Here is a 21,028-nt window from a genome sequence, read left to right on the forward strand (position 1 = left end):
AACTCCAGGTTTGCATGCTTTCAGCTCAGCACTCTCAGCGGAAGGAGATCTCATCTTTCCCAGTAGCTCCACCAGAACCCAATGTTGACCCTCATTGGCCCAAACTGGGTCACGTGACAATGCTTAGCACAAGCAAGGAGGTGGGGGTGAGGGAGATAATCGGAGGGTGAGGCATATGGATGGTATATGAGGAAGGGATGGTTCTCTTAAAGGAAAACCCAGTGGTGGTATCAGAAGAAGGAAAAATGGGGCTTCCTTGGTGGCGCAGTGGTTGAGAGTCTGCCTGCTAATGCAGGGGACACGGGTTCGCGCCCTGGCCTGGGAAGATCCCACATGCCGCGGAGCAACTAGGCCCGTGAGCCACAACTACTGAGCCTGCGCGTCTGGAGCCTGTGCTCCGCAACAAGAGAGGCCACAACAGTGAGAGGCCCGCGCACTGCGATGAAGAGTAGCCCCCGCTTGCCACAACTACAGGAAGCCCTAGCACAGAAACAAAGACCCAACATAGTAATCAATCAATAAATAAATCTTTAAAAAAAAAAAGAAGGAAAAATGGATGCTGGGAAGGCAAAAACAAGAGACATACAACCTTGACAGTCAGAACCCTATTGCCAAGAACTGGAGGCTCGGGCTTCCCTGGTGGCGCAGTGGTTGAGAATCTGCCTGCTAATGCAGGGGACACGGGTTCGAGCCCTGGTCTGGGAAGATCCCACATGCCACGGAGCAGCTGGGCCCGTGAGCCACAATTGCTGAGCCTGCGCGTCTGGAGCCTGTGCCCCGCGACGGGAGGGGCCGCGATAGAGAAAGGCCCGCGCACCGCGATGAAGAGCGGTCCCCGCACCGCGATGAAGAGTGGCCCCCGCTTGCCGCAACTGGAGAAAGCCCTCGCACGAACCGAAGACCCAACACAGCCAAAAATAAATAAATAAATAAATAAGAAAATCCTTTAAAAAAAAAAAAAAAAAAAAGAACTGGAGGCTCAGTGAACCAGGCTCACCTGCTCACCTGTCCACTGCTCACCTGTCCCTGTCAGCATTCGTCAGGGTTCTCCAGAGAAATGGAATCAATGGGATGGAGCTGAGATAGATAGATAGAGACAGAGAGAGAAATTTATCATAGGAGTTGGCTCACCCATTAATGGAGGCTGAGAAGTCCCTAGATCTGCAGTTGGCAAGCTAAAGACCCAGGAGATGGTAGAGGATGTCATTCCAGCCTGAGTCTGAAGGCCTGAGAACCAGGAGGGCTGATGTTGTAAGTTCTAGTCCAAAAGCCGGCAGGCCCAAACCCAAGAAGAGCTGATTTTTCAGTTCGAGTCTGAAGACAGGAAAAGACCAATGTCCCAGCTCAGCACTCAGACAGAAGGAGTTCCCTTTTACTTAGTCTGTTGTTCTATTCATGTTTCCAGTTGATGGGATGGGGCCCACCAACATCAGGGAGGGCAATCTGCTTTACTCAGTCCACTGATTCCAATTAATCTCATCCAGAAACACCCTCACAGACACAGTATAATGTGTGACCAAATGTCTAGATACCCCATGGTTCAAGTTGACACGTAAGATTAACCATCACACTGTCTGTGGCTTTTATTCATGTGATTTCTTCCCATCTTAATTGATGTATCAACCAAAGCTCTTTTGGTAGCAAACAACAAAAATCCAATGCTAATTAACTTAAGAAAATAAGGATGTTTATTGCAAACATAGCTGAAAAATCTTAGGGCTTTAGCTTCAGGCAGGGTTGGATCCAGGTATGGTAATAGGAGGAATTAGTCTCTCTGCTTCCCTTTGTGTGGGCTTCCGTCTCAGGCAGGCTCTCCACTGTGGTGCCAAAGGCAGCCCTAGCAGTTCCAGGCTGGAACTCCCCAAAAAGAGAGCCTCCGCTGTCCAGGACTTGCCACATTGTCCCAGAGATCTCCCTACCTGGACCCCCATGGTCAGAGCCTGGGGCAGAAAGATGGAATGCTCTGGATGGCCACATGTGCACCCATGGCACCAATGATCAGGTCAGGCTCACCCCAGAGAACTGATCTGAGTGTGAGGAAGGGGTGGTCCCCAGAGGAGGAGGGGGCAGGCAGAAAGCACAGACAACCACACAGATGGCTTTCCGATCCACCCAAATCCATGGTATCCAGTAGAAAGAACAGGATTGCAGGCAGGAGGCCTTCCTTCCAGACTCAACTGCCCCTGGCTTCTCCACACCTCAGCTTCTTCAACGGTTAAATTAATCAGATCATCTTATCTTGCCAACCAGATGGTGTGGCTTCAGTGCAGAGACTGAATCTTGAATTTTTTTCCTCCCTCTTCTCCCTCCCTTCCTCTGCCCTGTTCTTTTGTTCATTTATTCATTCATTCATTCAGCATTGGGTCATGTGCTGGGCATACAATGGTCAACAAGCAGAATGGGCCCTGTGTTTGCGGAGCTTACAGTCTAGAACAGAGGCTGCAAAGTGAAGGCCAACAGATAATGTGGCCCTTGGATATTTTTTTTAACCTATAAAATATACTTGACATTTAAAAAATTAATTGCCAATTTTTAAATGGGAAATGTTTACATAGAAGTTCATATTCCTAATGTCTTTAAAAAAAACGACGGATGATCGGGCAGCATTGGGCCCACATTTTTTGTGTCAGGAGTAGGCGGCTCTGAGTAGGGCTGACCCTATTAGCCTGCGTTCACCACAGTCCTCCCCCACCCTCATTACTCACTTGAGTTAGCTGCCTGTCCCCCGAAGACATTTAAGTTTGCAACCCCTGGCCTAGAGGAAGAAAGAAATTACATGAACTTTTAAAAATTGTAGGTGTTATTTCACATTATGATGCGTGATATAAAGGAAGACAAGAAGGCTGTGAAAGGGTAAAGAACAAGCAAGATTTAATATAGGTCCCAGCGCCAGGGAAGGCCTTTTACATGAGGAGCTGATTCAGCTGAGAACTGAGAGATGACCATTCGTAAGCACAGGAGGGAGGGCGTCCAGGCCGAGGCGACCACCCCTGGGAAGATGGACTTGGCAAATCCAGGAAGCCCAGTGGCTGGAACACAGTACACAGATGAGGTAGGTGAGGTGGGCAGAGCCATAGCGCCTGGGAAGGATTTTATTCCAAGTGAAGCAGGAACTCATTGGCAGATTTATAAACAGAGGGCTATCTGATACAATCTGGGTTTTTTAAAGATCACTTTGGCTGCTGTGGGGAGGTTGGATTGGAGGGAAGCAAGAGGAGAAACAGGAAGGTAGTTTGGGAGACTGATAAAGTCTGGAGTAGAGCAATGGTGGAGACCTGGGGGGCAGTGAACAGACAGAAGTAGACATATTCAAGAGCAGTTGTGGAGTTAGGAGTGACAAGTCATGGAGCACCGGGTCAGGCGTTGGTCATGGACACCATCATTGAGATGCTGTATCACTGAGATGTGCACCACTGAGATGTGTATCACTGAGATGTGCACCACTGAGATGTGTATCACTGAGATGTGCACCACTGAGATGCTGCATCTTCAACAAAAAAAAAAAAAAAAAAACGCTTTTTTTTTTGGCTGCACCACACAGCTTGTGGGATCTTAGTTCCCTGACCGGGGACTGAAACCAGACCCTCAGCAGTGAAAGCACGAAGTCCTAACCACTGGACCCCCAGAGTATTCCCTGAGATACTGCATCTTTGAGATGCTGCATCACTGAGATGCTGCCACCCACAGTTCTCAGGGCTCTGTGTCTACTTGTTCTTTTAAACCCCCACTCAACCCTCCAAGGAAAGTCCCATCGTTATCCTCTTTCAAGGTATAAATAAATGGAGGCTCAGAGAGGATAAATAACTCGCCCAAGGTCCCCCAGTTGGTCGGTGGCAGAGGTGGAATTACACCCAGGCAGCCTGGATCTGGAGTCTGAGCCCTTCGCTGCTGAGCTCCACTGCCTGAGCACGCATTCCAGAAATCCTGGGGGATTACCTATGACAGACCTTGGCCAACTGGTGTGGGCATCTCTTCTAACTTCTGTCCCTCCTGTGCCAGAAGACTTGTGATAAAATCACACGTAAGTTACCCTGCCTGGCTGACAGCCAAGAAACATGAAGCTGGATTATTTTTCAGCATAAAAGGGAAAACTAGCCCTGTTCCCAGACAAAACATGGCATCCGGTGGAAATTAATTTGGTTCAAAGTCATTTTACAGTCCCAGTTACTTTCAGAGGCTCTGTGCCCTAACAATACAGCATAAGTGGTAAGATCACATGTTCTGGGTTCACACCCCACCTCTGCCCCTTGCTAGTCCTCAGACTCTGGGCAGTTTTCCTCCTTCATACAATGGGAGTGATACTAAGTCTGGCTTCCTAACGATTGTTGTTGCATTAAATGAGATCATCTACATTAGGGATCAGCTACCTTTTTCTGTAAAGGGCCAGATCATAAATATTTTCAGCTTTCTGGGCCACTCAACACTGCCATTGAAGCATGAAAGCAGCCAAACAATATGTAAACTAATGGGTGTGTCTGTGTTCTAATAAAACTTTATTTACACAAACAGGCAATGGGCCAGACTTGGCCCCCGGGCCATCATGTGTCAACCCCTGATCTCTATAAAGGGTTTAGCTCACAGGGCCTGGCCCAAGGGAAATGTTCAGTCAATACAGCTGAAGCCAGGCTGCTACACACACACCTGGAATGTCCACATCACTAAGTAACGACAGCTGGGATGAAAAGCCCTTTCCCTTCACATATGCCTGTGCCCGAGCAAGCAGTGTTTGCTCACTGTCTGGACAAACCTTGCTGAATCTTGTTAGGAAACTTTTTTCCTTGCTCCTTGGCAAATAGCATTACTACCTTTGTTTAAATAGCTGCAGGGAAATAATAACACAGTTGAGCAAGCTAGAGGCGAGGAGGTCAGGACTGTGGAGTATTTTTTTCTCAATTTATTATGCAACATTTAAGACATACGTAAAAGCGGAAAGAGTAGCACTACAAATACCCATGAGCTGACCGTCCAACATGAAAAATAAAGGGAGGTTACCTCCCTTTCTTGTCAGATACCCACGCCCCTGGATTTGCTGTTTATCATTGCTCTGCATTTCTTTATGAAGAATAGAGGTCGGCAGTCTTTTTCTGTGAAGAGCCTGATAATAAATATTTTTTGCTTTGCAGGCCATACAGTGTCTATCAGAACTCTTCAGGTCTACCCTGTATCTTGAAAGCAGCCACCGATAAAACACAAACGAATGGGGGTACAGACATACCTTGTTTTATTGCACTTCGCTTTATTACACTTCACAGATACTGCGTTGTTTACAAATGGGAGGTTTGTGGCAACCCTGCTTCCAGCAAGTCTGCTGATGCCATTTTTACGACAGCGTTTGCTCACTTCGTGTCTCTGTGTCACATTTTGGCAATTTGGCAATATTTTGAACTTTTGCCTTATTACTATATTTGTTATGGTGATCTGTGATCAGTGGTCTTTGGTGTTACTATTGTAATTGTTTGGGAGCTCCATGAAATGTGCCCATATAAGATGGCGAATTTAGTCAATAAACGTTGTGTATTCTGACTGCCCCACCAACCAGCCGTTCCCCCATCTCTCTCCCTCTCCTCGGGCCTCCCTATTCCCTGACACACAACAATATGAAATTAGGCCAATTAATAACCCTACAATGGCCTCAAAGTATTCAAGTGAAAAAAAAAAAGAGTCGTGCGTATCTCACTTTAAAATAAGAAAAAACTAAAAATGATTAAGCTTAGTGAGGAAGGCATGTCAAAAGCCAAGACAGGCTGAAAGCTAGGCCTCTGGCACCAAACAGTTAGCCAAGTTGTGAATACAAAGGAAAAAGTTTTGAAGGACATTAAAAAGTGCTACTGCAGTGAACACATGAATGGTAAGAAAGTGAAACAGCCTTATTGCTGATATGGAGAAAGTTTTAGTGGTCTGAATAGATCAAACCAGCCACAACATTTCCTTAAGCCAAAGACTAATCCAGCACAAGGCCCTGACTCTCGTCAATACTGTGAAGGCTGAGAGAGGTGAGGAAGCTGTAGAAGAAAAGTTTAAAGCTAGCAGAGGTTGGTTCATGAGGTTTAAGGAAAGAAGCCAGCTTCATAACGTAAACGTGCAAGGTGAAGCAGCAAGTGCTGATGTAGAAGCTGCAGCAAGTTACCCAGAAGATCTAGCTAAGATAATTCATAAAGGTGGCTACACTAGACAACAGATTATCAATGTAGATGGAGGCTTCGATTAGAAAATGCCATTTAGCAGAAAGTTTTCTATGGCTGGCGACAGAAGAGGAAGTCAGAGAGATGGAAGTCATGAAAAGGACTTGATGGAACATTACTGATTGGAAGATGGAGGGGGTGAGAAGGAATGCAAGTGGAATCCAGGAGCCAAAAATGGTCCCCAGCTGACAGCCAGCAAGGATGAAGGGATTTCAAATCTACAGATACAGGAACTGGATTTTTCCAAGAATCTGAATGAGCCTGGAAATGGATGCTTCCCCAGAGCTCCCACATAAGAGCCCAGTTTGGCCAAAACTTTGATTTCAGCCTTGTGAGACTCTAAGCATGGAACCCAGTTGAGCCCACCCAGACTTCTGACCTACAGAATTGTGAGTGAATAAATGAGTTTTGTTTTAAGCCACTAAGTTTGTGGCAGTTTGTTCTGCAACTGTGGAATATGAATTCAAGGCACATTCAAAACAGTCTGCAGGGAAATGTGGAAGGCACACACCTGTCCTTGTAGAAATATCTTAATGTTCAAAAGATGCTGTGGGTTTAAGAACCCATTCCCTTTTCCATATGATCACATTTACTACTACTCTTTCCTAACTTCCAACCCTCTTTTTGATTCTATTAAGAACTCCTCTCCTACTTAGCTCTGTCTCCTGGCCTGATCCACCAATCTCAATTTCCATCAACCCTCTGGTGAGATTTGTAGCTCACTAGGATCTGGTCCTATCCTTTCTCCTCCCTTTTTTGACCCTACCCATCCATCTGTCTCGCTTGTTTATTTTTTTGTTTCATTTTGTTTTGTTTTTTTCTGTGCCATAGCTCTGTTGAATAGAAGGAAATGCTAAGTTAATTTTGTTCCTTTTCCATAAGTTTCATTCCTTATAGAAATAATTAATCTTGTACTCTGACAGTATATACAAAACAACTGTGGATATTTAAAGAAAAATGCAAAGAAGCCTGGTATGTACTACTTTTACAAACAAGGAAGAACTTTCTGGTTTAAAATAAATGTCTCAGTGATAGATATGTACAGTTAAATGTCTCAGTGATAGATATGTACAGTTAAGATATTCAATAAGAAAATATTCCAAATACTTCAAAATTTTCAAATAGGTATTTAGGGTGCTCCATGAAACACACATCCTTATCATTCTTTATGTCTGTGCTATTTATTTCCATAGTTTTTTTTTTAATTGACGCAGATATCATACTTTGAAAATGTTTCTGAGTAGGAAAGAAATTGTAATTAAAATAAAACAAAGGAAACACTAACTTACCACATACCTGGAAAGAAAAAAAAAAAAAGAAAATGCCATTTAGGACTTTCATAGCTAGAGAGGAGAAGTCAATGCCTGGCTTTAAAGCTTCAAAGCACAGTCTGACTCTCTTGTTAGGGGCTAATGCAGCTGGTGACTTTAAGTTGAAGCCAGTGCTCATTTACCATCCTGAAAAGCCTAGGGCCCTTAAGAATTATGCTAAATCTACTCTGCCTGTGCTCTATAAATGGAACAACAAAGCCTGAATGAGAGCACATCCATTTACAGCATGGTTTACTGAATATTTTAAGCCCACTGTTGAGACCTAGCTCTCAGAGAAAAAGATTCCTTTCAAGATGTTACTGCTCATTGGTCATGCACCTGGTCACCCCAGAGCTAAGATGGAGCTGGACGATTAGACGAATGTTGTTGTCATGCTGCTGACACAGCGTCCACTCTGCAGCCCATGGATCAGGAGTAATTTCAACTCTCAAATCTTATTATTCAGGAACACATTTTGTAAGGCTCTTGTTGGTTTAGATAGTGATTCCTCTGATGGATCTGGGTAAAGTGAATTGAAAACCTTCAGGAAAGCATTCACCAGTCTAGATGGTGATTCATGGGAAGAGGTCAAAATGTCAACATTAATAGCAGTTTGGAAGAAGTTGATTCCAACACTAATGGATGACTTTGAGAAGTTCAAGACTTCAGTGAAGGAAATGAAGTAACTGCAGATGTGGTAGAAATAGCAAGAGAACCAGAATTCGAAGTGGGGTCCTTGAAGACGGGACTGAATTTCTGCAAACTCATGATAAAACTGGATGAGGAGTTGCTTCTTATGGATGAGCAAAGAAAGTGGTTTCTTGAGATGGAATCTATTCCTGGTGAAGATGCTGTGAAGATTATAGAAATGACAACATAGGATTTAGAATATTACACAAATTCAGTTGCTAATTTACAGTATAGTATAAACATAACTGTTACATGCACTAGGAAACCAGAAAATCCATGTGACTTGCTTCATTGCAATATTCGATTTATTGTGGTGGTCTGGAACTGAACCCATAATATCTCTGAGGCATGCCTGTATCTGTGTTTCAATAAAACTTTATCTACAAAAACAGGTAGCAGATCACCTTCGCCCCATGGGCCAGAGTTAGCTGACCCCAGGTGTAGAGTATTATTTTGCATGTTTGTGAAATGAATGAATGAATGAATGCCCAGCGCATCTCTGTGGCTGACAACCTCTTTGAAATGCACATGCTCCCTTCTGTACTCCCATGAGCTGAAGACAGTGGAACCTGTAGGTAGTTCTTGAGCATCTTTGGAGGCCTTGTTCTCTTTGCCATAAAGATATTCATGAGAAATGCTTAGAGGAGAGCTGATGCCACCAGCCTGTCCTCAGACCAGACCATCACCAGATTTCCTTTGAACTGAATCTCTTAGAGCAGTGCTTCTCACCTGGAGGTAAAAGACCAGTTTTTGGTTTTTTGCTTTTTAATTTCTAATTCATCATGGACTGACTCTTTGGTAAAATACAACAAAAATAATTACTAGAAAAATGAAATTTTTAAAAAACTCATACAAAATAGAAGCCTAGAGATATGACCTTAGATGCCATAGCAATTTCAAGTTGCTATGAAAGTTTCTAAATACTTACTTCTCAATTTCTGTACTTTCTCATCATGAGCTGGTGACTGGTTCATGGACCAAATATGGGCAACCCTGATTTACAGAACTAAACCTTTTGTGTGCCTCTACCGTATTCTCTCCCCTTTCTCATGGGTTAGAATTTTATGATCCATCCACTTCAGCAAACAGAAGGAGAGGTGAAATCTTTTCGTTTGTTTTCTTCCATATTCATTCATTCGACAGATATTTATTGAGCACCTGCTGTGTGCCTGGCACTGAGCCAGGTGTGAGGATGCCACAGTGGACAAGGCAAGCCCAGCCCCCACCCTCCTGGAGCTCTCAGCCTAAGGAGAGAACAGATGTTAAGCCCATGAACTGTGATGAGAGCCATAGAAAAAACTGGGTGCTCTGGAGGGAGTAATCAGGGGGCTGACTCAGGTCATGGAAGGCCTTTCTGGGGAAGCAACATTTAAGCTGAGAAATCAAGGATGAGAAGGCATTAGCCCAATAAAGAAGGGGGTGGAGGGAAGTGCATTCCAGGGCAGAGAGAACAGCACGTGCAAAGGCCCTGAGTCTAAAGACACATTCTTGCAGTTTTGTCTGTATCTAGTTTAAAATGAAAAATGTGTGTACCCTCTGACTTAGCAATTCCTCTTCTTGTATCCATCCTAGACAAACATTTTAATTTTGGCCATTCTATCTTGGATTGTGATCGAAAAAAAAAAATTGGAATAGACCTAGAATCCATCATCAGGAGACTGGCTGAATGAGCAGTGATATTCCTTACTTTGAATTTCCATTCAGCCAGTAAAATGAGTGAAGTGACTGAGAACACTGCTTGAGCAGAGTGAGGAGGGAGCCTGGAGAAGGCAGAGGTCAGAGGGGTGAGCAGAGCCCATATAGGAACACGTCACCCAAGGAGTTCAGATTTGACTCTAGTTGCACCAGGAGACAGACTGTACTGAATACACCGTTAACCATCCCTGGCAGATGAAGCAAAACAAGGTGCCGTATAAATATTGCTTGTTGCTGTCGTCACTGTCGTCACTGAAGTTGAGCACCATCTAGTGCAGAAAATCCTTTCACACCCATTATTGAGAGGTATCGAGAAGGAAAAGAAAACCTAGACTTCAGAGTTACCTGCTGATTACAAGACGCTGATCAAGTGGCCTGGCTTTCTGAACCTCAGTCTCCACATCTTTAAAATAGGGAAAGTAGTATTGCCTGTTTCATGGGATTGTTGTGAAGATGAAAGAGGTGTGTGTTTCTGAGTACCTCATCCACAGCTTTATATGTTCATTCTTTCCCCTTCTTTTCATCTCCCAACAATCCTGCCAGTGGAGATCAGCATCTTATTTCATAAGAGAGGAGACTTCCAGGCTGGGGTTGAAGGAGAAACTGTCCAGGTCACCAAGTAATGAAGCAAACCATCCCGGACTCCAGCCCAGACCACTTGACTCAAAATCCATCATTTTTACCTCGCTAAGCATTCTCTTTATTTATGGGGGTGAATGGGTGAGAAGGAGGGAAACCATAGCTACAAAACCATCCCCAGAACTAGCAGAGTTCTTTTTTAAAAATGCACATTTAAATAGTATTGAAATAGTATTGTACGCCTATAAGACAAAGATAAGCAAAGTTGATTATATTTTCAATAAAAATACCATGTATGGGCTACTGGCGGATCAGCCTCCTCCCTCAATACAATTCCTTCTCCAGCCAGTTGCTCATGGAATTGGTGCCTGTGCCTTGGGGAAGCATGTCAGAGTTTGGCTGAAACAGGAGGCAGATTTGTAACTGTGGCCTTTGGATAAGCAGGTCCACCCATGAGAAGAGTGGAGAGTGTGTCTTAGGGTGAAATGGCATCATCTTTACAGAGGAGAGGTGGTTCATGTAATACCTTCATGCCAAATCCTGATGTACTTTTAAGCCATACATGGAGCTAGTCCTTGGAGTAAGGGGTTGTAAACTCACTACCCTCAGAGCCAGGCAGGAATCCTGAAGCTGACTGCATGTGCAAAATAGGAGACGCTGTTAGCCTGACTTTCCCTTTCTCACTTTTGAACGTGTCCTAGGATGTAAAAACAGACAAGCAAAAAACACCAAAAAAACGGCAATGAAAAAAATAGTACCTTAAAACTAGCCTCCATGTCTCAGAGACAATATGGGCTCCATGGTGACCTGGGAAACACACAAATCGGGAGCTACGGGGGCAGCCTTTCATCACGGGAACACAGGGGTGAGGTTTCTAGGTCATCCTATTGCTCAAGAGAAGCCGTAAGTCTAGATTTTTAGGAGAAATCTCCTGATTTTTAAACAAAAACAGCCAATTTCAGATTTTCCTTTAAAATACACAGGCCAAGCAAGACACGTGTGTAGGCTAACTTCAGCTCACAAACCACCAGTTTGCAACCAGTCTGGAAGCTGATAAGACCACGTGCTGTCTTGACGCAGTAGCTCTTCTGCGGGTGACAAGGAAGCATCCTAATTATGTGTGCCTGGTGCTTCTCTCTCCTCCTTCCAAGGCATCAAGACAGAAGACAGCTTGAACCATTCCCCTGGCCAGAGTGGATTCCTCAGCTATGGCTCCAGCTTCAGCACCGCCCCCACTGGACAGAGCCCGTACACCTACCAGATGCACGGTGAGTGTGGCGCTGCGGCCCCTCCCTGCCGTCTCTAAGGCGCTGCCTGAGCTGGCTGTCCAGTCGTTCATTCGTTTATTTAGCAGTTTTACTGAGAACCTACTGTGTGCCGGGATCTATCTCAAGTACTAGAGTTGCAGTGGTGGACAGAGGAGATACGACTTCTGCCCTCATGGCAATTACAGGGCAGGAGGGAGAGACTGACAATCAACAAGGCAGCAAATAGACGGCTAATTTCGGAAGGGGTTGAATGCAATGAAGCAAATAAACGTGGTGTTCGGATAGAGAGTGACGAATAGTTGAGGGGTCAGGAGAGGTGGGAGAGGTAACTTTAGATAGAGTCATCGGGGAAGGCTCTTTGAAGACGTGACATTGGACAGAGACCCAAAGTATGAGGCAGAACCAGCCATGTGCAGACCTATGGGAAGAGCATTCCAGGCAGAGGGAAGAGCTCTTGCAAAAGCTGTATGGAGGGAAGTGTCTTAATGTGTTCGAGGCACAGAATAGGAGCCAGTGGGGCGGAAGCAGGGTCAGGGGGATGTGAGAGGAGAGAGCCTTGGGGAGAGAGCAGGGCCGAATCATGCAGGCCCTTCAGGGCTGAGGGAAGGTATTGGCTTTGATTTTAACTGTGATGGGACAGGCAAGTCCATTGTAGACTCAGAGAAATGCCTGGTGTTGGGAATACTGGACAGTAGGTAAAGGAGCTATTATTCCAGGCAGGAAGTTCTGGGCTCTGCATCCCCATTGGGTAGCCTTAGAAAGGGAAGAAACTCCAATGTGTGACTCCCACCCCACATACCCTAAGAAACTGGCCTGCTGGATTCTCCTGTGCCCACCTGCACTCTGTTACCATCCAAAGGCCCCTTCTCTTCTCTGGTGCCCCATGGGGAGTATGTTGGAGCTGATGCATGGAGCAGAGGGCCGGTGGCAGTAATTTGGGGGATCCTCACCCTGGTATTTTTTTTTCTTCATGAAAGCTGGTAAAAATGACCACCAACAGTCTGAAAAGTAATATGCAAAACTGAAAGAGCAATGACAAGGTGGTAGGCTAATGGATGATGCTACTTTTCTTTAAAAAAAAGAAAAAAATTGCAGGTATTGCCACTTCGTCTTTTTAATTAAGGAAACAATTTAAGTGGATGTCAAGGGCAGCCTTTCAGGAAAAAGCATTGTGATCTTAGGGGTACGTAAAAGAAAGGGGGTGATGAGCATTAATGCCCAGACCTTGGAATAGCTTCCATGTAAAGATCTGCAACAGAGTTTGTTGATGACACCATCAGCTAACATTGACCAAGCACTCACCACGTGCCACAAGAGGTGGCTAATCATCTCATACAACCTTCATGACACTCCGAAGTGTTGGTTCTGGCATAATTCCCATTTTATAGGAGGAGAAACTGCGTCATAGAGGGAATGCCTGACCTGCCCAGCGTCAGGGCAAAGAGCTTAGATTTTATTGCAAGCGCAGTGGGAAACAGGTTGCATCAAGTCTCTTGGGGGTCTGGTGAATTCCCAAAGCCAATCCTCACTCAAAGCCTGCTCTTCGCCATGGTACCTCCTGCCTCCTCTGCTTCGGCTGTCATCTCTGTCTCCCCGGGCGGTCTTTCTGAGTCCCACTGAAGGGAATAAGCTGCTGGGACCCCTCCTCAAATGGGGAGTGAATTATGGCACAATCCTGATCATAAAGGCTTGTGAAGACAGTGAACTTGAACTTGCATTTGGGTCAATCTCAACCAGTTTTTTTCAGCTCTTCCTATAGAAATGGAACTGCCTGCCTCAGGGCTTCTAAGGAGATAGACAATGATCAATTAAGTAAATCGATCGTTACAGATTGTGCTAAATCGCGTGAAGGACCAAAACAGGGTGGTGTGATGGGCCATGATGAAAGGAGTGGTGATGGATGCTACCCAGGTGGTTAGGGAGACCTGAGTGAGGGAAAGGAGCCAGCCTGTGAGTAGCTGGAGACTGGACAGCCCAGGCAGAGGGACCAGCAAGGGCAAATGCCCGGAGGCAGGAAAAGGCTCGCAGTGTTGAAAGAGTCCAAAGGAGACTCTTGAACCTGGGTGTAGTGAGTAGGGGAGATGAGACTGGAAAGTGAAGCAGGAGGCCTCCCTGGACTGGGACATAGAGAATATGTTATTTCTCCTCTGGTCCTTACAGCAGCCATAGGAGGTGGGCCGCATCAGCTCTGCTTTACACATGATGAAGGTGAGGCTCAGAGAGGGGAAGTGACTTACTCAAGGACCCCAGGGCCAATAAGTGTTGAGAGCTGGGATTCAGAGTAGAATTCCAGAGCCTATGCTGTTTCCTCCAAGTGCTATTTCCTATACTCCTTCAGGACTCCAGATACCTCCCTAGCTCTACGTATACACCATTCCCCTTGATCTTCCCAGTAGCCCTGTGACGTAGGTTCTGTAATTATCCCCATCTTACAGGTGGAAAAACAGAGGCACAGCATGGTAAAGTAGCTTGCCCAAGGTCACATGGCTGTGGCAATGGGATTTGAAGCCAGGTGGTTCCACTCCAGAGCCCAGGCACATAACCCCAACACCACCCTGCCCTCCACACTCTCATAGATCCATCTAGAAGATGATCCTCCATGGATGAGCGCTGGCCTAGACCCCACGACCCGCCTCCATCCCCATCAGCCCCTCACAAATGGAAAAACATCTGCTGCTCTGTTCCCACCCTACCACGGGAATAGTCCAGGTTATTTTCTTATCGTCTTCATGGCCCAGATGCCAGCTGGACTTTGTCCCAATTAACTGCCTTCAGTCTAATGCTAATGGCCATAAACTGCTCTTGAGACAGCCCAGGCGTTTTGCAAGCCTGACATATTCCTCCTTAAGTATTTTTTTTTTCAAACACAAACACATAGAAGGCTCACACACCATGCCCATGTGCTTCCTATTAACTTTTTTTTTCAAGTTGTTCCAGAGGAGAAATAAACTCTCCAACTACTCTGTGTGCATTTCAGAATGGAAGACATTGGTTGAGCTTAGTTTTTTGGACAAAGAAGGGAATGAAGAAGGAGATTGAGACTGAGCTTTAGGCCTGAAAGTACCGACTTGGCGTAAAACTGGTCCGTGTTCAGAAGCTGAGCCGAGTCCTTTTCCTCTCTAAGAATTAAAATCATCATTTTATAGAAGCAAAAAGAACCTGAGTAGAGAGAGACCACTCCATCGTTTACAGATGCGTAAACTGAGGCACCGCAGCAGAGTGGCTTGTGTAGGGTCCCAGATCAAGCATTAAGTAAGCTGGGATGCCTCCCCCTAGGTCCTCTACCTGATCTCAGAAACTTCCAAAAATTTCCGCAGAGCCATCTCGCCCTCTCCCCCTGCCACAAGGCCCTGGTTGGAGATCTGTATCTGCTTAGATAGCATTACCCCCCACCAAATGTGTAGTAAACGTAGAAGAGAGAAGTTCATGGCACTCCTTTAGCTTTTTCATGGTTGTTTATTTTCTTTTTTTAAGTTCACCCGGAGTTTTTGTAGCTGAAATCTATTTCTTATGGGTTTGATTTTTTTTGTTGTTCCATTTTGGCTTCTCCTGCTAAAACACTGCTGTTCACGGAAGTGACCACAAAGATTAAAAAGAGAAGAAAAGAACATCTTGAGAGTGTGGTGTAAGAACTTGCTGGTGCCCCGGAGGGGTTAAGAGCCCTGGACCCGGTTGCAGTCAGGCTGTGTCCCAAGGCATGACCTGGGTGAGGCGCTTGGCTTCTCCGGGCCTCGCTCTCCTCACCTGTGGAACTAGCATCATAGCAAGAGAGATGACCCCATGGGGCTGTTGGAAGACTAGATGGAATGGCCATGGGCACATCAGATGAGTTCCATCAAGGCTGGGTGTACTTTTTATTATTTCTCTCATTGCTTCTGTAACATGAGAGTTAAAAGCAGTAACTCTGAAGTCAGGCTAAGTTCACTTCCCAGTTGTGCAATCCATGTACCAGCTTGTGACTTTGAGCTGAGTTACTTCCTAGTACCTCGGTTTCTTCCCCTGTAAAATGGGGATACGAATAGTACCTATGCATGGGGTGCCGTGATAATTAAATGAGTTAATGTGTGTGAAATATTTCGAACAGCACTGACACAAACTAAGTGCTCTACAAATGTAAAATGTTATTTTTATCCTAGTTTCAGATTTGAGGGTCTTATGTTTTTCCCAAATTCACTTCTCTTTCCTGAACTCTTAGTTTTAGGAAATAGTTTTGGTAAGAGAAAAGAGGAATACCAATTTGAGGCTGTTGACCCACCCACATCAGCATCAACCCCCCTTCTGGTGAAATCTGCATTAAAGGGGGGCCTTAAAAACAGTGGAAGCGCCTTTTTCTATGGAAATTACTTTTGTATTTACCAAAGGCAGGGGTTGTTAATACTGACCTCGGAACCCAACCTGAGCCATTCAGGAGCAACGTGGAAACGTGTGATTCGAGGATGTGTAGGAAAACCAAAAGTCCAGTGGAAGGGTCTAAGCCAATGGTCTCAGCCCAAGATCTCTGAGGTCAGTTTGTGCTGGACTTGTGAAATCTAGCACCATTTCTGGTACCAGCAAGCTGTGCGACTTTGGACAAGTCACTGAACTTTCACAATCTGTGTTTCACAGCTCTAGCGCTCACAAATACTCACTGAAAAATAAAGAGGTTGGGGAAGGTCATTGTCAAATACATCAAATACATTTGATAAATAGTGTGTAGCATGAAGTTAGATGTCTTCACTCCAGGACTTTTCAGAGCCTTTGCAGATTGATGTACCTTGTGACTCTCCAAGAGAATTCAGTAGTCAGTTTTCCCAGGTAGACTTGAACAGGGACTCTCTGCCCAAACTAATGTTCTCTGCTCACTGGGAAGCCCTGGATGTAATGACCATTAGGCCCGTTCCTGTGTTAAAATTCTTTGATTCTGTAATTTTTTTAATGATGAACATGCATGTATTCCTTTTTTTTTTCCTGTATTTTAGTTAATTTATTTTTTGATGAGATTAATTCACATACCATAAAATTCATCCTTTTAAAGTGTACAATTCAGTGATCTTACTGTAGTCACAAAGTTGTGCAACCATCACCACTATCTTAATCCCTCAACATTTTCATCACCCCCAAAAGAAACTACATGCCCATTAGCCATCATTCCCTAATTCCCTTCCTGCCAATGTATTTACTTTTGTAATAAGAAAAAAAAGATACATTTAAAGTCACTCCTTTATATTAATTTTTGAGCAGGTTATGCATTTATCTACTTTAAACATCTACAGAAATCTCTATGCCACCCTCATCCAACAGCCATTCAGCTTCTAAATCCCCAATATTTAACCACTTGTACTAGGTTCTCATGAACCCATCCAGAATTTCCTTCTGCAAATATAAGCAATCATGAACACAATCTATTATACTGCATAGTTCTGTGACAAGAACTAACTCATATGTGATTCATAAACAAGGAAATGATGTCAGTATAACTCCAAAGGTGTCTTGGTTCATTTGTTTTAAGATTTTCTCCTTATCACTGGTTTTAAGCAATTTAATTTTGATGGGTCTTGGTGTAGTCTTCGTGATTCTAGTGCTTTGTGTTCATTGAGCTTCTTAGATCTGTGAGTTTATAGTTTTTATCAAATTTGGAAAATTTTTGGCCATTATTCAAATATCCCCCCCACCATGTCTTCAAGTTCACTAATCTTTTCTTCTGCATATCTGATCTGCTTGTTAATTACTCTCCAGTCATTTTTTTTCATCTTATACATAGTTTTCATCTCTAGAAGTTTGATTTGGGTCTTTTTTTTTTTAACCTTCCATGTCTCTACTTAACATGTCCAATATCTCCTCTGGCTCCTTGAACAGACAGAATACAGTACTGTTTTAATGTGCTTATCTACTAATTCTGTCATCTGTGTCATTTTGAGGTTTTCATTGATTTTTCTCCTCATTATAAGTTATATTTTCCTGCTTCTTTGCATGTTTGATAAGTTTTGATTGGATGTCAGACCTGTGCATTTTGCCTTGTTGGGTGCTCGATATCTTTCTATTCCTGTGAATATTCTTGAGCTTTGCTCCGGGATGCAGTTGTTACATAGAAGTAGATTGGGTCTTTCAAGTCTTGCTTTAAGCTTCGTTCGGGGGAAGCAGAGCAGCATCTGGTCTAGAGCTGTCTCTACCTAGCAGATTTTCCCAGCACTGAGGCAAACCTTTCTGAGTATTCCTCCCAATGCCCCATGAATTATGAGGTTCTCCAGTCGGGCTGGTGGGAACAGGAACTATTCCCAATTCTGTTATGAGCTCTGAGGATTGTTCCTTCTAATCTTATCAAGTGGTTCTCTCCTGGCCTTGACTAATTTCTTCACAGGCATGTGCTAGTCAGTTCTCAAGTGAACTCTCACAGGGGACTCTCTGCAAATCTTCAGCACACTCTCTCTGTGCAGCCCTCTTTTCTGGTACCCTGCTCTGCGAATTCTAACCACCTTGGCCTCTCTGGACTTGCAGCTCCATCTCCTCAATTCAGAGAGATCAGTGGGTGCCACCTGGGTCCTCCTCCTTGGAAGCTTTCCACACTGGGACGGTCTTACAGTCACCACTTGTTTCCTGTCTCTCAAGGATCATTGTCTTTCATATCTGATGCCCAATGTCTTGGCAATCTTGTTTTTAAACTATTTCCTGTTGGAGGGTAAATCCAGTCCCTGGGACTCAGTCTTGGCCAGAACTGGAGGTACTGCTGCATTAATTCATTGGCATTTTTCCCCAGCACATATGGTAACAGCAGCTGAATGCAAAATACATAGCACAGGTAAAGGCAACAAGCCTTGTAGGAATACAGTTCAGTCTCTGGTGACCCGTATTTTTCCTCTGACCTCAATTTGGCCATGTGCTCTGTTTTTGAAGAACTTATGTTGCAGCTTCCCCCAATCTTTGTGCATTTTGCCCTTTTTTCCATAGTTCAACACCTCTGTCGTCTGTACACCCCCTTCCGTCAAGATACGTTCACCTCCTTTTTAAGGGGAAGTCCTGTATTTAATGTGGCACTTCTCTGTATAGTACTTATTTACTTATTTATTTTTTCACTGTGCTATTATTTTTATTGGGATTATTATTGCTTTTGTTAATGCTGTGGTTAGTATGTTGCATTGCTTTTGAGCAATCTGCCTCAACCCTGTTTTTTCCCATAGGCCCCATTATTTTAGTGCACAATGTATGGCCTCTCAGATTATAGCAAAAACACTTGTATATTTTTTTGTTTTCATAGGTAACATACTATACACAGTGTCTGCACTTCGCTTTCTTCAGTTAGCTATATACCTTGGGGAACTTTCTAAGTCAGTCTATAGAAAGTGATTCCTCATTCTTTCCACAGATGCCTATTATTCCATTGAATGATGTGCTGTAAATGATTTAACCAGTTCCTTATTGGGTGTTTCCAGTCTTTTGCAATTACCACCGATATGGCTATGAATATCCCTATATGTATATCATTTTGGTTTTCTGCAAGTATATCTGATGGGCAAGTTCCCAAAAGTGGAATTCAGGGTCAAGGGGAAAGTCCCTAAATTTGGTAGATATCTCCAAGTTACCCTCCATAGGGATCCTATCAATTTAAACTCCTACCAGCAGTGTTTGAGAGTGCATGTTTTGCCAACCCAGTGTAATCTAACATTGCAGTTTTTGCCAATCTGATGCACAAGAAAAACAGTATCTCAGTGTGCTACTAATTTCTAGGTGTGTCGTACAAGGTTGAGCATCTTTTCAGATCTTTGACCACTTTGTGTTTCCTTTTCTGTGAACTAGGAGATTAGACTTGAAAAACTGTACCAAAGAAGAGTGGTAAGGTACTAAGCATACCAGTATTGAAACATAAAGCTTCAATAATCAAAATAGCGTGGTTCAGGTATTTGAATAGACTGATTGACTAGTAGAGGAGAACATACAGTCCAGAATGAGGCAAAACATGTCAGGAAGTTCAGCGCATGGGGCAGATGGCATCTTAGGTCAGTGGTAAAAGACAGAGTATTCAGTGAATGGTATTGGAACAACTGGTTAGGCATCAGGGGGGAAAAGAGATCCATTCCTATTACTATATACCAGAAAAAAATCCAAATGGATCAACAGTTTAAACATCAAAAGTAAAACTATAAAAGTACTAGAACAAGAATGAACAAAATTTTTATAACCTTGAAGTGGAAAAGGCTTTTCTAACCATGACTCAGAAATCCAGACGTCATCAATGAAAAGACTGACAAGTTTGACTGTGGGTGTTTGTTTTGTTTTTGTCTTTGTTTTGGTATGGCAGAGAACACCAGAAGAAACGTCAGAGCAACAAAAACAAACAAACAAAACAGAAATCAAATGGCACCCTGGAATGAGATGTTTACTGTCTCAAATCAGAAACAAATTGTTACTCTTTTTCAAGTGATTTTACAGTTCTGTGAATTAAACTCCTCCTGGATGTGATTCTTGTAAATAAAAGAGAAGTGAGCTAGGCGTACTGTTACAGGGAGTGGTAAGGGCTGTGGCAGTTGGAGAGTACACACCCATCAGACTTGGGGGGATGGGGGGGCAGGGTGTTATTTCAGCTCTAGCTCATTGCTACTACACTAGAATGGGACCCCAGAGAGGCCAGATCTTTCCATTTTCCAAGATAATCCTCAAAACTATATTTTAATGTAAAAATCTTATTCTTTTTCAATATTGGCAATGGATTTAAACACTCTCTTTATTTATGCCTCTATCTTGTAATCTGGTTCCATATTTTCTTAATTGAACCACAGATTATGAGACCAGGAATGGAAGGAGAAAATTCCAAGCCAAGTGATGACTTGGGGAGCTGGAAAGATCACCCCTTTTGGTCCCCACCTCTGATTTATTTCACCAGTGAGGCACGCCCCAGAAGATTTGAATGGTGGGTGTGGTTATAGCTGAGTTGGAACCCAGTGGCCTCCTGTGAAGTCAAGTATTTCCCTGTTTCTTCTGGGCAGCAGCAACTTTCAGCCTGTCCTGGCTCAGCTAGTTTTGAGCCGGCTAAGTCTGCCTGGTCTCACTGTGTCGGTCAAGACAGGAGCCAGGCTTGGCATCCCTCGGGTTCCTGGACTGAGGTCAGGTTCCCTGGTGTGAATCAGCAACTCTTCTGCACACGATGACGTGGGTGAGGTTTTCCGATACCTGTTAGCGCTCCTGTGCCACGCCGTGCCTCCGCCCTGCTGGTTACCTTCTCGCCACCCTCACGGGTGTTGGTGGGCTCGCTGCCTCCCACTTGGGCTGAAGTCTGCTGGATTTAGGACATATCGAGGTTAAGTGGATGGTCTTTTCCTCTGGTCATAGAACA

The 21,028-nt window shown here is 44.1% G+C and overlaps 1 protein-coding gene across 2 annotated transcripts in view; it reads left to right on the top strand.

Moving 5' to 3' along the window:
- EYA2 (EYA transcriptional coactivator and phosphatase 2) overlaps positions 1-21,028 on the top strand; it is a 260,476-nt gene that overhangs the window by 97,004 nt on the left and 142,444 nt on the right. For both annotated transcript variants that reach the window (XM_057530048.1, XM_057530047.1), the window contains one exon: positions 11,608-11,724. In XM_057530048.1, coding sequence (XP_057386031.1) covers positions 11,608-11,724 — 117 coding nt within the window. The remainder of the gene's footprint in view (positions 1-11,607; positions 11,725-21,028) is intronic.

The sequence above is a fragment of the Balaenoptera acutorostrata genome, chromosome 15, assembly GCF_949987535.1.
Source record: "Balaenoptera acutorostrata chromosome 15, mBalAcu1.1, whole genome shotgun sequence".
In the NCBI taxonomy this organism is placed as follows: Eukaryota; Metazoa; Chordata; class Mammalia; order Artiodactyla; family Balaenopteridae; genus Balaenoptera; species Balaenoptera acutorostrata.